The sequence below is a fragment of the Meles meles genome, chromosome 17 (genome assembly GCF_922984935.1).
Source record: "Meles meles chromosome 17, mMelMel3.1 paternal haplotype, whole genome shotgun sequence".
NCBI classification, from domain to species: Eukaryota; Metazoa; Chordata; class Mammalia; order Carnivora; family Mustelidae; genus Meles; species Meles meles.
This window is the reverse complement of record NC_060082.1, coordinates 39,840,111-39,857,524: the sequence shown is the minus strand read 5'-3', so window position 1 is coordinate 39,857,524 and position 17,414 is coordinate 39,840,111. Positions and strand designations below refer to the sequence as shown.

Here is a 17,414-nt window from a genome sequence, read left to right as displayed (position 1 = left end):
CCCATCCCCTCTGCAGCTCCCTGCGGGAGGCCGAGCTAACACTCAGTCAGTGATACATGGAAGGTGTTGCCTCACCCCTCTCTGAACCATCACCTCACCTTGAGCAAGTCCTTTAAATGCTCTGAATTCCCCTTTGCTGACCTGCCAAACGGAGACCTGGGAGAATCAGAAGAACTTTAAATCATTAAAGAACTTTTGGGGCACCTGGGTGGCTCAGTGGGTTAAGCCTCTGCCTTAGGCTCAGGTCATGATCTCAGGGTCCTGGGATCGAGCCCCACATGGGGCTTTCTCCTCAGTGGGGAGCCTACTTCCTCCCTCTTTCTCTGCCTGTCTCTCTGCCTACTTGTGATCTCTCTGTGAAATAAATAAATAAAATGTCTCTAAAAAAAAAAAAAAAGAACTTAAACCGGCTAAGTGCTGTTTAACAGCCAATGCTATGCAGATGTCTTTATTCCAGACCCGCGTTTACCTGCACTTGCCTGTGTGGAAATCAGAGGGTCAAAGAAATGGGATGTGATCTTTTTGTAACTTCGCTGCCTTGAGTCCAGGGAAAAGCTGGTTACAAGTCAACTATTAATTCTGTCTCCCCACAGCAGCAACGAGTCTTCTCTGAAGCTCTGGGTTAATGATCCTGAGATTGTTTTCCTCACAGGGCCAAACTGTAACTAATCTTTGGCGTGTTCTATTCTTTTTTTTTTTTTTTAGATTTTTATTCATTTATTTATTTGACAGAGAGAGATCACAAGTAGATAGAGAGGCAGGCAGAGAGAGAGAGAGGGAAGCAGGCTCGCTGCTGAGCAGAGAGCCCTATGTGGGACTCGATCCCAGGACCCTGAGATCATGACCTGAGCCGAAAGCAGCAGCTCAACCCACTGAGCCACCCAGGTGCCCCCTATTCTATTCTTTAAGAATAACTTGACTCACTCCAATAATTCTCCATTCTGGGGTTGTGAACATTGTTTGGCCTGAGGAAACGGTGACTGTGTGGGGGTCCCTGGCTCCTTTCCTTCCTCATCCATGCTCCTGCCCCATGGCCACCACCACCCTTCCCTTTACAAAGAGAAGATACTCCTCTCCCACTGAAGGGCCAAACACATATGCTGGGACCTAACAAATAATCTCCCTCACGTGAAGTTTAAGGATTTGTTTTCTGAACTCTGAAGGGGAGACTTGGTAAGGAGAAACCCCTTTAAATTGTTTCTCCGTACCAAAGTTTAATTAGTGCCGGTGGGAGGAATGGATTGTAGGGAGATTCCCGACTGGTCCCTGGAATCCCAGGCTGTTTATGGCTGCAGCGCAGGTCACACAGAGGCTGGGGATAGAAGTCTGGGGGCCAGACACCGCTCAAGGGTGGTCTGGACACTCTTGAGATAAGACCGGCTGACGGCTGTGAACTCACGGAAATTCAAAAGACAGCTCGCAGTGGCTCAGTACCAGGAGTCCCCCAGCTCCCATCCCTCACTCCCCTTAATCTGGTACATTTGGTGCAGAGTTTTGGAACACAGTGGTGGAAACGCTTTGCATAAAGGAGTGGGTCACTGTTCTGCAAAGGTTCCACTGTGCCATAGGAACAAGTTCACTTTTCTTTTTTTTTTTTTTAAAGATTTATTTATTTGACAGATAGAGATTACAAGTAGGCAGAGAGGCAGGCAGAGAGAGAGAGAGGAGGAAGCAGGTTCTGCGCTAAGCAGAGAGCCTGATGCGGGGCTCGATCCCAGGACCCTGGGATCATGACCTGAGCTGAAGGCAGAGGCTTTAACCCGCTGAGCCACCCAGGCGCCCCCAAGTTCACTTTTCTGAGCCTCAGTGCTCTTATCTGTAAGATAGAGATTACATTTACCATAGGTAAATTATTACAAGAACCCAGAACCCAATTTAGAGAGACCAGACCTTCCCGACATAAGACAAACACTTCCGTGCGTACATAAGAGTGAAAACGTAAGGGAAGGCATTGGTATGTCTGGAGCAGTAATATCATAACTATCCCGGAATTTCTTGGACCATTCAGACTGCAGAGATCTGATTGCCGAACAGAACATTTCCAACAGCACTGAAAGCCCAGTCTTCGCCTCATGATCCTGTCTTGCTTTTTCACAGTGTCCTGAATTTTGTATGTACTGTTCCCTTGTTTTTGTCCCACGTGTACTTTTAAAATTTTAATTTTAATTTAATTTTTTTACTACACGTACTTTCGATCTTGTTTTTGAACTATTCTATAGGTGGAATAGATTTACAGCCACAGAATAGGTTTTTATCCTTGGCCAGAGTATGCAGCTGCGCACTGTTGCATGTTTCATCTCTTTCACATCCCACTCTATTGTCAGCTGTGTTGATGGTAACTTGGGCTGCTTGCGGTGTTTTGCTACTTTTTGCTATAAACGTTCTCACTACCTTAGCAAGTTCTTTCCTTGGTATACACCCTGGGTATATACAGGTTCTCAGTCTAGCTGAGAATATTGCCAGCAGAGGCTGCTGCTCAGTGTCCCCTCTTCCCTCCACTGAATAGCCTGTAGAGATGGGGAGTCTCCCCGTTCTCTGTCCCTGTTTTTGTCTATGGACCTTCAGGGGTTAGGAACATTTATAAAACTAGAGAAATAGGGGAGGTGGAGCTTTCTGGGCCAGAGTTTGACTTTCAGCTGTGGCCCCAGGAAACAAGCCAGACAGGCCTTGAGGCAGGATGCTTTGGCTCTGAGCGTGGGTGTGAGGTGGGGGCGGTCCTCGACTGGACCCTTGGCTCTTAGGAGGCAGCCCCGCTGTGAGGTCACTACTGGGTTGCAGGACCTAGAAATTCAAACAGAATGCAGCATGCCATTCTCAGATTGTAATATATTTTATTTTAAAAAATTAGTGAGGAGAGCTAGAATGGGGTATCCGGGGATACGTCCCCAGCTGCGGAAATCTGAGTCTTGGAAATGGGTATCGAAGTTCAGTATCTGCATGAGCTCAGACGTCCCGCTCCCCGCGCTCTCCCGGCCGTGGCTGCTCGCCGCCGCCTCGGCGATGGCCTCCATGCCGCTCCTTCCCGCCGTCTTGACCAACGTGTCGTCCACGTCGCGGCCGTGTTGGGAGGCCGCGCTTCAGGCAGTGAGCCTGGCTCTCAGGTTCCTCAGGAACCCGCGGATCCTGCGGAACATCTTGGTGCCCGAGCCCAAACCGCCGGCGAAGAGGCTCCGCCCCGACTTGTGAGAGGTCCCGGACTTCTCGGCGATGGGGGCGGGGCTGATGGCGTTGTCGGGGGCGGGGCTGATGGCGTCGTCGGGGGCGGGGCTGATGGCGTCGTCGGGGGCGTGCCTGCCGCGCGCGGGGCTGCTGCGGCCCTTGTCCTTCCTGTCCTCCCGCGCTGCTCTGTGGCTGCCTGAGGAGCGGCTGGAGGCCTTCGGGGTGATGTTGTTCCCCGGGGCCTTGTGGCGGTTCTCGGCGGCCCTGTGGTGGCGGGAACTGCGGGGGGCTCCCTCCTTCTCCCGGCGCCCCCTCCGCCCCCTCCGCCCCTTCCCGCCCCTGCGGAGCGGCCTTTCCACCGGCTCCCGACTGCCCGCCGAGCTCCGCGCGTCCCAGAGGAGCTGGCCTTCCGACCCGTCCGCGGCGGCGTCTCCCGCAGGCTTGCCGGCAGCTCCGGTCCCGGCGAACGGCAGGCATACGCGGGCCTCCCCCGCTGCGAGCTCTGCCGCTGTCTCTGCGGCCGCCACTGCCGCGGCCTCCGCGGCCTCCCCGCCGGCCGCCGCCTCGGTCCTGGCCTCTGCTGCCGACTCGCTGTAGAGCCCCGTAGCTTTTGTTGTTGGGGCAGCTAGAGTCGACAGGCTGTTGGGTGTGGGGGGGTCCTGAAAGGTCTCCTCCCCGCCAGCGAAAGCTGCAGAGGTGACCCCGGCCACCTCAGAGTCCACGTGGAGGCTCCTGATGCTGACCTGGTCCTGATCCCCTTCTTGGAGATCTGCCCCTGCTGGGTACCACCCGTCCTGTTGTTCACACAGGGGCATGCCCAGCTTGTCCTCCGCTGGAATGCTGTAGGTACTGCTGTGACTGTCCACTGGCGGCCGCAGGAGGTGAACGAGCTTTTCCCAGTAGGGGAAGAGGTCTTCGCGTGCATCCAGAGGGGGGCTCAGCTGCAGGTAGCAGCAGCGGCCCGTGGCGAACTTGAGGCGCAGCTGTTGTTTCTCGCGGTCGTGAATGGAAATCCGCACAAACATCAAGGGAAGGAGCCTGGTGAGCTCCAGGGTCCCGGAAGGCTTGCGGCCTTTTCCCTTGGTGGTCTGGCCCCCGTCGGAGTCCTCTTCAGAGTCGGCGTCGGGGCTCGCCAGCAGCATGACGTCTGGGAGAGGGAGGCCGGGGCTGGTGGATATGATGCCCACAGTCACCATTCTTACTTGATTGTGCACATCAGCAACTTCTCCCTTCTTTGAAATTTGAATGAAATCGCTTTCAAATATGGGTATATTTTTTAAAAGATGGTATTCTCCCTTGCGGAGCTGTCGTTGGAGTTTCCCCATGGGGGTGTCGAACATGCCCACCCAGGAGGCACTGTGGGCTCTGGAGGGCAGACTGGATAGAAATAGTGGGCTGGGCAGGGGGTGGGGGTTGGTCTGGGGGCTGGTCTCTGGAGCTTCTCCTCCTCCGCCTGGTTGCATTGGCAAAGCGTGCAGCCCCACTCCTGCGGCACTCAGCTGGCTCTGTGGCAGGGTTCCCAAGCCCACCGCGCCCCACAGGCCACAGGCCACAGGCCACAGGCCCCCGCTTTGGCTCAGAACCTCCCAGAGACAGGGGTCAAGGTGGGGGGCTCTGAGGGTGACCGAGGGGATGCTGGTGGGTGCCTGGACCTCAGACTGAAGCTCTGCAAGGGTATAGAGATGGACGGTGCTGTCCCTCACTTTTTAATCTTCCTGATAGGCTGCGAACTGGGAACTGCGAACTGCGAACTGCGAACTGCGAACTGCAGTCCTGGTGAGAGACTAACCTCTCTCTCAGCCTGCACCCTGCACAGCCCTATTTATCCTCTGCTGCCCTTTGTGACCTGTCACTGTCACATACCCCTTTGTTGTCATCCCGCAGACACTCCCTCAGGGCAGGGCCATCATCCTCCCCCCAAATGCCCCATTGACCCCACAGAGGATAGGCCCACCCTGCCAGGGACCCAGGCGGGTATCCAAATAAAAATGTCTTCAAATGGAACAATTTTGTGTGGGGAATTTTTTTCCCTCCCCCAAATTCGGAAGATTCAGGAACTGGACAAAATCTATAGGAATTACTATAAGACGATGGGATATGTTTGAACCATTTGAGCTCTTGGTTTCATTTTATCCAAGAACCCAGAACTGGCAGTCTTGATGCTTAACCTGTTCCTTCATAAGATTGCAGTAGACATGGCTGCTAACAGCCATTAACAGCCATTAATGATGACATGAAAAACAGCCTCCCCTAGGCACCCGGCCGTGTTCTCCACATACGACCATGAGAGTCCATCAGGTTTGGTACTGTTCCCACTGCCCCGTTTTATGAGGAGAGGGAGGTGACATCATCAGCCCAACTTCACGGAACTAATGGTTGTAGAGGCCATGTTTACGGGCAGGTCTACTGGATTCTAAAGCCTTGTTTGGAACCACCATAGTATTTCGCTCCCCACAGCTTGGGCCAGCCACAGGTTTTAAACCAGACTGATTTAAGAACTTTCTGCGGCACTGTCGGAAGTTGCACGACTCCCTGTGTGTATGGATGTTGTGGAGAGAACCTAAGACACTACTTCAGACAGTGGCTGGGCTGAATTGGGAATTAAATTTTACAGGGGGGCATCTTGGTTCCTCCCCTCGCTTGTGCTTCCACAAGCAGCCCATCTGTGGAAACCTGGTTATTCTCTCTCAAGACCCCCCCACCCAGGTTTTCGTCCCTTCTCCTCCAGTGCAATGAAGCGGGGGTTGGGGGGGGTGCTGAGATGTCATCTGCGATTCCAAGAGTTTGCCAAGCAGCCTCCTGGGGCAACAGGTGTGCTTTGGAAGCAGCAACACCTGTGGGGAGCATGTACGTCCTGCTTTACTGCCCCTCCCACACAGCTAGCCACAGAGTACGTGATTTCTAAACTTGTTGCTTGAAAGTTCTAGAAAGATTACCTGCTCCCAACTCTCGTATCTCCCGGTTTGATGTTATGCCCAAAATCCGACATTTGGGATTCATTCCTTGAAAATAAAGACCTTTCTGTTAAGATGCACACACGTGTTCATCAACAGGTGAAAGGACAAATAAAAGGTGGTCTATCCATACAGTGGGATGTTATTCAGCTGTAAAAAGAAATGAGTAGTGCTACGTGCTCCAACAGGGATGAATCCTGAAAATAGGATGCTAAGTGCAAGAAGCTGGATGCAAAAAGGCCACATACTGTATGATTTCATTTAGATGAAATGTTCCAGAAGAGGCCAATCCATAGATAGATATTAGATTAGAGGTTGACTGGGGCTGGAGGGAGAGGAGTGTAGGGAGCAACTGCTTAATGAACAGGAACAGGATTTACTTTGTGGGTGTTAGGGTCCGTGATCAAAGGAACGAGACTGACACAAAGCGAAAATCAAGCAAAGCTTTATTTCACACCATGCATCAGAAACCAAACCGACCGGTCGGGGCCATCTCTTACGTAGAGGCCACGACGAGGAGGATGCGGCTCCCGATGACAAAGAGACGAGGACTACAACCCTGACGACACAGACTCTGCTCCCCATGAGGCCACTCCAACAAGGCCACTCCCCGGAGGAGGCCGCTCTGAGCATGAAGAGGCTGCTCCAGACAAGGCCGCTCCGGCGAGGCCGTGGCTCAAGGCGGCGAGGCGGGTCCCGGCGGGGCCCCGGCACAGGGCAGCGAGGCGGGTCCACCCGGACGCTATCATGCCTACGACTACCCTAACGGCTCCCAACGGCTACCCTAACGACTACCCTAACGGCTCCCAACGGCTACTCTAACGGCTTTTCTAACTCCTCCTACTTCTCTTCCCCCCCCAACCCCAGCCTCACAGACTAACCTTTATACAGGTGGTTGAGCCCAGCCGACACACGGGTGGCCAATGAGATTTCAACTAACCAGAGTTAATATATGCGCACCCCACTGATTGGATACGGCTATCTGGCCTGGCCCGCCCCTATATCCGGGGTTTACAAGTAAGTTCCTCTGGCTAATCAGGCCCCTACAGTGGGGATGAAAATCTGGAACTAGATAGTAGGGATGGTCTCACAGCACTCTGAAGGTACTGAGTTTCACTCTGTCTAGAGTGGGTACGGTGGTAAACTTTATGTTGTAGTTTCTCTCTCTCTTACACAATGCACATATACATTCCTGCTTGGAACCCTTTAGAAAGGTCAGTGGTGTGACTCAGCTTTCCATTTCCTCATCTGTAAAATGGGCTAAGAGTTGCTGTGAGGATTCAACGAGATAATGCACGTGAAGTATTGAGCGTATCCAGGAACTCAGTAAATAGTAGCTGTTGTAATCATTCATCCTCAACCCACCCTTTAAGCGTTGGTGCAGATTCCTTCCTGAGAGCAGTTTTTGAGAAGACAAACTGAGAAGCTTCTGGGGTTAGAGCTACTATGAGAACACAGAAGGATGCTCAATGGGCAAAAGTGGCTTCTTCAGAGTCCCGGCTTCAGGCAGATCCATGAAAACACAGAGAAACTGACTACAACCAGACTATGGGATGCAAAGAGAGGAAAGACTTAATATGGGTTTGGGTTTCAAGGGTTTGTTCAAAGCCCATGGGGAGAAAGTGGGATAAAGACGGAAAATAGCATTTTAGCTCTTGGCAGAAAGTGCAAGTTTTAATTCCAGAATCCCCTGGGGCCAGAATCCTTTAGAACTCTCGATTCTGAAAGAGGACACGTGTCAGGCCAGATGTCAGGGAAAGGCAAGGGGACAAGGATGAGTCAGGAGAGAGGGTGGACTCTCCACGCCCTGCAGTGTGATGTCACCACCCCAGCAGGAGGCAGCCGCATGGAAAGACACTGGCAAACCGGCTGTCTGATTCTGGCGGAGGCCCCCATACAATTAATTCTCGCAGATCCTCCCAACCTCCCCTCTCCGTGGAATGTGAAACAAGAGGAACTAAACAACTTGATGGTAAATACATATTCATCTTTTTTTATTCAAGTATCAAAACACAAACTTGGCTGCAGAAAATTAAGCTGCTTTTAATGCACTTGGTAAAAGGAGCTTTCCGTTCCACTAACCATATACAGTGTATTTTTCAGATCAATTTTTTTGGCCATAGCCACCACCCACTTCCTTCCTCTCCAATTCATTGTCCGTGGCAGCTGAAAAAACGGTCTTTAAAAATAATATTTGTGAGAAAGAGAGGGAGCAGGTGCACAAACGGGGAGTGGCAGGCAGAGCAGAGGGAGAAGTAGACTCCCTGCTGAGCAAAGAGACTGATGCAGGACTCTATCCCAGGACTCTGGGATCGTGACCTGAGCCGAAGGCAGACGCTTCACTGACCGAGCTGGCCGGGAATCCCAAACATATTTTCGAGAAATTAAGAGAAAGAGGGGTGCCTGATGGCTTCATTACCTGGGTGTCTGACTCTTGGTTTCTGCTCAGATCATGATCTCAGGGTGGTAAGATCGAGCCCGGAGTTAGGCTCTGCACTCAGCCCCGAGTCTGCTTGGAAGTCTCTCTCCCTCTGGCCCTCCCCCGCAATAAATAAATACATCTGAAAGAGAAAGGAATAGGTGAAATTAAGTTTGACTAATAAAATTAACATTTATGCCCATATATTAAAAGTCTCATTTAAACATGTAATCAATACAAGACAATAAGATAATTCACATTCTGGGTTTTTTTTGTTTTTTTTTGTGCCAAGTCTTTGCAATCCGGTGTGTGTTTTACACTCACAAGACTTCTCAGGACCAGCCACCTCTTGTGCTGAATTGGACTTCGGGGCGCTAGTGTGTAGGTCGGGAAGTCATCATGGGGAGCCCTCAATCCAAACCAGCACACACACAGCCTTGAAGGGACCTATCACAAAGACACTCGACCCCTAGAGCTCAGCACTGATCTGTTCCTATACCCACAATGTTCTTTCTTCACCTGCCCCCAGGGATGGCTCACTTCTCACCCCCATTTAAAACAGCAACTACCGGGCGCCTGGGTCTCAGTGGTGAAGTGTCTGCCTTCGGCTCAGGTCATGATCCCGGACTTCCGGGATCGAGTCCTGCATCAGGCTCCTTGCTCCGAGAGGAGCTGGCTTCTCCCTCTGCCTCTGCAGCTCTCCCTGCTTGTGCTCTCTCTGTCAAATAAAATCTTAAAAAAATAAAACAGGAACTACCCTTTCTCCATACACATCTTTCTTTCCTGCCTGTTCTTTTTTGTAGTGCCAATTTTTATGCTAGTTACTTATTAAATATCCCTCTCCCCACCTCCCGTAGGGAATAATTTCCATCATGGCAGAGATTTTTTTTTTTTAAAGATTTTATTTATTTGACAGAGAGAGGGAACACAAGCAGGGGGAATGAGAGAGGGAGAAGCAGGCTCCCCACTGAGCAGGGAGCCCGATGTAGGGCTCGATCCCAGGACCCTGGGATCACAACCTGAGCTGAAGCAGACGCTTAATGACTGAGCCACCCAGGCGCCCATGGCAGAGATTTCTGTTTTGTTTACGCCTCGAACATAGAAGGTGCTCAGCACTTATGTATTGAGTGAGTGAGTGAATGCACTACTCTACTAATATGATGTATTTGGTAAGACGATAAATTAGAATTCCGAACATATTCCACACTCATCAGTGGATCATAGGGCGTATCCCGTGGGGTGTTTGACACGTTTGCTTGTAGACATGGGGCGCCTTTGAAGGTTGTGGAGGAAAATGACTGGAGGAGAATAGTTTACTAGTGTCAAATCTGAGGGCAGCTGAAGTGCCGGCTGGAATGGCAGTCCTGTAGACAGGGCTCTGTTTTTATATAAAATTCTAGAGAACTCAAAGCTATCTATAGTGACAGAAGAGAACACAGATCAATGGTTTCGTAAAGGTGGTGTGGAAACGGGGTGGGCTGGGAAGAAAGATTATAGAAAAGCAATTATTGAGAATGTAATATTTCTGGAAGGTGTCTGGCTCTTTTTACTTACCATAATTAGATTCAGATGTATTGTTGCATATAATTTTTTTTATTCTGCTACATAGTATTTTGTTGTATTTTTACACTACAGTGTGTCTATCCATTCACCTGCTGATGGACATTTGAATTGTTTCCAGTTTTGGCTATTAGAAATAATACTGCTTTGGGGAAAGAAAAAAAAAAAAAGAAAAAAAAAAAGTTCTGTTTTCCACCACTGCCCCCGGTCAGCAACGCCACAGATCTCGGTGAAGAAGGCAGGCTCCCCCTATTGCCAGCAGAGGGAGCCGGGCGCTAACAAACACAGGTGGGGAGGGGCAGGGCGGGGAGTGGGGAGTGGACCACGGAGGGTGCCTAAGAACCGCAGCCTGCACACAGAGTAAATGGCCGCAGCTGGTCTAGATCTGGCTGGACTCTTGGATGCTTGTGTTTGTGGTTCCTGCTTGCCCTCTGCAATGGGTACACATCGCTCCCAGGCTTGCAGAGTGTCCCGTAAATCACTACCTCTCAACACAGTTCTTTCCTAGTCACTTGATTCCAGCATCCTTGTATATTCAACAACTCCTTAATTTTTGTGTTCTAAAACATATCTTTTGGGGAGTATAGCTGTGTTTTATGTAGTTCTGAAATAGGTATTTCTGCCTGACCCCCTGGTTGTCACTTCAGGGGGAAAGGGCCACCCTGGTGCGATGTTCCAGCTGGTTACTCCTGCCTGGGTGGCCCCAGGTCACCCTGTCCCCATCGTATGCTTAGTGCTTGCCATTAGCCCAAACAAATGCCAGGACCTTGATTTGAAAAGCAAATGTATTGAATAAAATATCTTTGCTATCTCTTTGTATATCAGAGTTCACATAAGATGCTATTTATACAAATAGGGTTTATCAATAAAAACAATGTTGAAAGTGTCTAGGCATGATTCTTTATATCCTTATTTTGGAAACATGATTTTTGGGAAAATAGATAGCCCTAAACTGAGTCAAGTGGAAAGGCGAGGTAGAAGATGATGCCGAGATAGAAGAATGAAATAGTGTATCTTCTTAAGAGAAGCTGGGTGTAAGCATTGCAGAGAAAGCAAAATCATGATGTGAAAACAAAGATGATACCTCGGACAGAATGACTGTGAGGCTGTACAGGTTACTGTTTCCCCAGATTATCCCTGGGGATGTGAAACGGACTATTTCCCCCGTCTTCCCAATCACCGATACTTCCTAAATGATCTATGATCGGCCTCCATGGGTAATAATGACCCATGTTAAGGCTCCTGGATGGGAATGTGTTACTGAGGTTTGGTTCCGTTTTCAACAGGTTCCTGTGAGCGCCTGCCCGTGCTCTGCTCTACACAGCTGTGGGGGGTGACCTTCTCCCCGACAGGGCTCAAAGCTGGTAGCAAAAGCAGGTGTCTCCAGTGCAGCTAAAATGATTTCAGACATGAAAGGTCATGGGGGGCAGTGGGTGGGATGCAGGAGGAATGACTCGGTCCCTCTGGCAGAGTGAGGCAGGGTCACTGGGGAGGTGACCTGGGCCCTGGGTCTTTTTTTTATTTTAAAGATTTTATTTATTTATTTATTTAAGACAGAGAGAGAGCACAAACAAGGGGAGGAGCAGAGGCGGAGGAGGGAGAAGCAGACTCCCCGCTGAGTGGGGAGCCCGATACAGGGCTTGATCCCAGGACACCAGGATCATGACCTGAGCTAAAGGCAGATGCTTCACCGACTGAACCCCCCAGGCACCCCTGGGCCCTGGGTCTTTAAAGATACTCTCCTGCCCCTGACAAAACATGGCTCTGAAGTGAGGGATTCTTAAGAAGTAGCCCACATGCCAACCATGACCCCCTGTTCTCTGGGAGTGCCCAGGGCTGCGGGGGAAGGCTTAGCTTCTGCCCTTTGCCCCCAGTGGACACCCTCTGCCCCCCCGCCAGTCCTTCTAGATAAGCAAACACTGTGCAAACCCCTTCTTGAATTTACTGCTCACAAAACCCTTCAGAGTAGACACGGAGTCCACCCCCAAGTTAGAGACAGAGCCCCGAGGCTTTCAGATACAAAAGACCCTGCCCCAGGTGCACTGCTCAGAGAGGCCAGAGCTGGGGCTGAAGCCAAGGACCTCGGGCTGGGAGCCAGTGCTCTTCCAGCACCTTCTGCCCTACTTGCCTGCCGACCCTCCCCAAGCCCAGCCTGGGAAGTTGGCTTCTCCCTCTGCAGATTACCCCCAGAGCACCGCTGGGAGGAGGCCAGGGCCAGCCCCCGCCCCAGAGGAGAAGGTGCTAGAAAGGCCTCTTAGGATCTCTCCATCACCCTCTGCCTCTGTTGGGCCCCTCCCTGAGGTTGGAGAATTCTCCCCTTTGCTGTCAGATGGCTTAGCGTCTCCCTCTCTGCGCCCGTGGGGAGCGGACATTCACGGCTTATTCAACCTCTGTGAACCCCATGTCCCTTACTTATAAAATAGGGACCCCAGTTCCTGCCTCCTAAGGTGGTCTCAGGGGTCCAACGAGGCATGTTGTCCACTCGCAGGGCCTAGATTTATGCCCCTGTGCTGTCAGACCAGAGCCTGGGAGCGGGGAGCGGGGGGCCAGCTGACCAGACCCCACTGGAATGAGAGCCACAGCAGGTGTGGGTTTGACGCTGGGCTGCGAGACAAGTAGTGGCCTCACACGTGGGCTTGTATGTCTTCTTGTTGAAAAGAAATGACATACCGTTTTGAAGACAACAGTACTAAAGGCAATTCTGACGATTCAAACATCAAAGGGCATGCTGGCACCATCTATTTTGGAACACTTTCTGGTTCCTCTCCTGTATTCTGGCATTGTTACTGGTCAGTAGGTCAGAAACATATCGACCTTCCCCTCTGCATCCTCCTAACGCGCCTTTGGCTGGGCCCTCAGGGACCTGGTGGGCAAACCAACCCGCCACCCACCCCACCAATGCTGCCTGCGTGGACAGGCCGCTGAGCACCTCGGACGCGGAAGGGCCCCCTGCCTCCTCTCTTGAGCCAGTTACTGCTGTCCGTCCTCCACTCAGCAGATGGGCACCTGGGTGGCTCGGTGCGGTAAGTGTCCGACTCTTGATCTCAGCTCAGGTCTCGATCTCAGGGTTGTGAGTTCAAGACTCGAGTTGGGCTCCATGCTGGGCGTGAGCCTACTAAAAATTCTCTCCTTCCTCCTCCTCCCCCACTTCTCTAAAAAAATAAATTTAAAAAATTAGTTTTCTTTTATTGTGGTAAAATATGTACAATGTAACATTGACTCTTTTGACCATTTGAAAGTGTATAGTTCTTGGGTGTCAGGTATGTTCACGCCGTGGTTCAACCATCACCCCCGTCCCCCTCCAGAACTCTCTCACCCTCCCAAACTGAATCTCTGTCCCCATGAAATGAGGACCCCCTCTCTGCTGGCTGCTGACACCACCGTTCTGCTTTCTACCTCTGGCTCTAAGGCCCCCGAGGGACCTCCTATCAGTGGAGTCGCACAGTGTTTGTCCTTCAGTGACTGGCTCATTTCCCAGAGTATGAAGCCCTCAAGGTTCGTCCATGGGGTCGCAGGGGGACAGCCTTTCTTTTTTAAGGCTGAAGAATATTCCATTGTGCATGTATAGGACATTCTGTTAATGCATTAGAATTATCTTTTTAAAATGCAAATTTGATCGTGTCCGTTTTCTTGCTTAGCCCTCCCAGTGGCTTCCCGGGCCTCTGAGTCACGAGCCTTCCCATGGCCCTGGACCCTCTCCGGCCCCTGGCCCTCACCCTCACCCCGGTCTGCAGCCCTGCAGGCCGCTTCCTGACCTCCAACACACACACACATACACACACACTCGGTGTCCTTCCTGGGCCCCACGGGGCGGCTCCCTGGCCTGGACCTGCCCTCCCCACCCCCCTCATGCTGCTCCTCGTCTCCCCAGACCTCAGACATGCCCCTTGGGGGAGGCCTTCCAGTCACTCTCTCTTTCATGACCCTGTTTACTTCCTTCCCGTTATCTGGCTTCTCTGCCGCCTTGTTTATCGTCTGTCTCCTCCCCTGGAATGGCCCAGCCAAGAGCCCGGGCTGTGTCTGGGTCACGGCTGCGGCTGCGGGGCTCGCAGGGGATGCGCTGATAGGCGCCTGGCTGCAGTGGGAACCGCAGGCGATCTGGGGGAACCGGCCTGCTGTGACTTGTTGTCACCTGCCCTACAAGCTCATTTAGAGCGAAGCCAGTACAGGCAGGCGGCGGGTGGCCTGGGGAGGGGCTGCCCTAGCTGGTCAGAGTCCCGGCTTGCTCTCCTCGCTCAGACCGAAGGAGGTGACCCTGCAGTGGCCTCATCTCCCCTCTTTGTTCCGATTTTGTGCAGCTGTAGGAGACAGAGAAACTAAAAACACTGCTGCTGGAAGACAGAGCTTTAGAAAGTAACATATCAAATCTTTCACGGCTCAGGCAGGAAACAAAAACCAAGGGCAACATAATAACATTATTTGAAGAATCTTCCCCAGAGAAAGGGCCAAAGTTCCATCCACCTGCATCCTGAAGTTTGTTCTGGGGGAAAATCGATCCAATAAACACAAAAAAAGGAATTTATTTTCAAATTACACGTATCTGTAGAGAAATGTAAAAATATGTAGTTAGGGAAAGATGAAGGGACCTGAAAGGGGAGCCCCCGGTTCACAGAACAGGGGAACAGTAAAACACCTCCCTGCTCTCCATGGTGTTACCGAGTGTGACAGATACTGAGAACAGTGACCACGTTGTAAGATACAACATGAAGTTTCTACACGCAAGTGGTGGGACTGGTCCCCAGACCGAGCCTCAGAAGAGGGCCAGCGTCTAAAGCCCCTTTCTGCGCGCCTCTGGGCAGCGCCTCCCACGGGGAAGCACGACCCGGGCTTCCACAACGGACCACGCGAGTTTGGACGTGGATTCAGCCTACCTTTCTGGGCAGTTGTCACTCGCTCACATTTGTCACTCGGCAGCATTCTGTCCGTCACGCGACGGATGACGGATGGGTGTTTGGACAGTTCCCAGGAGTGCGACTGTGAACATTCTAGCACGTAGTTTTGACAGACACACGACACTTGCCTGTCGGCCGCACAACTGCGCGGGTCCGAGGATGTGTGTATGTGCAGCTTTAGGAGATGGAGGAAGAAATGCCGACCTGGGGTACTTTCTGTCCTTCCTGACAGACCTAGCGGGACTGCGCTCTGTGTCAACTGCATTCCCGGATGCCTGGTGAGGGTGAGCCTCGTTTCCCATTTGTTGGCCACTTGGACACCCTCTCTGCGGCTGGTCTGCGGCTGCTCTGCCCCACCCCCCCGTCCGCTGTTGGGTTTCTGTTCTGTGTGACTCTTGCTCCGTCTTTCTGTATTCTGACTACGAGTCCTTTGCCAAATACGTGAATTGTAACTTCTGCTATCTGGCTTGAATTTTTACTCATAACGGTGGCTTTTGGGCAAAAGTCTCAAATTTAATATAGGCTAATTTATCAAATTTCTTCCTTCATGGTTAACTCTTTTAGTTTTCTGTTTAATTAAAATATCTCTGATAGGTAAACATCTCTGAGTTTAATGTAGTTGAATTGAGCAATCTGGTTTGTTGTTGTTGTTGTTGTTGTTGTTGTTTAATTTTAAGCAGGGAGCCCAATGTGGACCTGGATCCCAGGATGCTGGAATCATGACCTGAGCTGAAGGCAGCCGCCCAACGACCAAGCCACCCAGGTGCCCCATCAATCTAGTTTTTTTAGTGGTCGTTCTATCATAGTTCTCATCTCCCTACTTCAGCAGCTGTAGGAGACAGAATAACTAAAAACTTTGAGCTAGTTTTAGGATAGTGTCTTAGATGTCTAAGAAATCTTGCCCTATCCTATGTTCGGTGAGACATGGACACTTGTTCTCTCCTGAAAACTTTGATAGGTTTGCTTTATATATTTAGGTCCATACTCCACCAGAAACTGATTTGTGTGTATGACATGAGGTAGGGGTCCAATTTCATTTTTTTGCATATGGATACTTAATAGAGTCAGCATTATTTGTTGAAAAGGCTGTTTTTTTCTCTATTGCAATGCTCTTCTACCTTTGTTATAAATCAAGTGTTTGCACCCCCATGGGGTCTGTTTCTGACTCTCTTGTTCTATTGGTGTTTTTATCTATCACTACTAATATCACACTGTCTTACTTGCACTAAAGACTTTGAAGACAAGTTGTCACTGTAGCTATAAGTGGGGATATTCCCTCTTGATATTTTCTCCAATTGATATCTACAATTATTCCTTTCCCACAGGACAGTCTTGAGGAAATGAAACAATACATATGAAGGATAATCAAAATCATAAAGAAGGACAGCTTAAAACAACACCGGGAAGTCATTTTATGGCTCTTGGCTCCCAAGAAAGCTAGCTTTGAAGATTCCCTGTTGAGGATTCTGGGAAACAGAATTGCACTCATTTCATTGCTGGAGACTTAGAAAATGTGAACATGCTACTGGAGTGCAATTAAGCCAACAGAGTAACGAAAATGCTAGTACCCTCTTCAATTTTACCCTCCCCCCGCAAGAAAGTAGGTCAAAAGAGAAAAGAAGCACACACACACAGAGATGTTTATAATTGTGCTTCCAGTAGTGAAAACTGGAAACACCTTTGGCGTGGCCCCAACAGTAAATCACACAGCTATCAGAGCGCCTAGTATAGTAAACGTGCACTACAGGGACGAGTAATTCCACTGCATTGAAAGCATAATCTGTCAAACTCGGAGGTAGATTGTTTACTAAGATTTGTTGTGTACATGGATACAAGTTGTCAGGGCATAAAAAGAAGAATGAATAAGTTCCTCATAGTGCAATTGCTGGGGACACCTGGGTAGTTCAGTCGTTAAGTGTCTGCCTTCGGTGCAGTTCATGGTCCTGGGTCCTGGGATCGAGTCCTGCATCAGGCTCCCTGCTCGGTAGGAAGCGTGCTTCTCCCTCTCCCACTCCTCCTGCTTGTGTTCCCTGTCTCGTTGTGTCTGTGTCAAATAAATAAATAAAATCTTAAAAAAAAAAAGGTTTCAGATATTCTGGGAAATACAGAAAGGTATAAAGATGACATTAGAATTCACCCAGGTTTCTTTAACCCAGGAATAATCACCGTTAACCCAGTGGTAAATTTCCTTTTTTTCTTCTTCTGCGTATATTGACTGGAATCATACATCATAAACAATTCTGCGCATTTCTTTTTAAACCGATGCTGCATAGTGTGAGTGCTCCTCATGCCATTTAAAATTCATTTTTTTAAAAAGATTTTATTTTAAAATAATCTCTGCATCCAACATGGGGGTCGAACTCACGACCCCAAGATCGAGAGTCACACACTCCACCAACTAAGCGGGCTGGACACCCCATTTAAAAGATT

At 50.3% G+C, this 17,414-nt stretch overlaps 1 protein-coding gene across 1 annotated transcript; it reads right to left on the bottom strand.

Moving 5' to 3' along the window:
- Positions 1-2,899: 2,899 nt before the first annotated feature.
- Positions 2,900-5,157, bottom strand: LOC123927475 (protein FAM71A-like). Its single transcript, XM_045982072.1, has one exon. It carries the CDS (start codon positions 4,620-4,622, stop codon positions 3,078-3,080), a length of 1,545 nt encoding a protein of 514 aa, XP_045838028.1. The 5' UTR covers positions 4,623-5,157; the 3' UTR covers positions 2,900-3,077.
- Positions 5,158-17,414: the final 12,257 nt, after the last annotated feature.

Excerpts from the sequence above, each read along its gene's own strand:
- LOC123927475 (XM_045982072.1), bottom strand. The coding sequence starts at position 4,622 with ATGCAACCAGGCGGAGGAGGAGAAGCTCCAGAGACCAGCCCCCAGACC.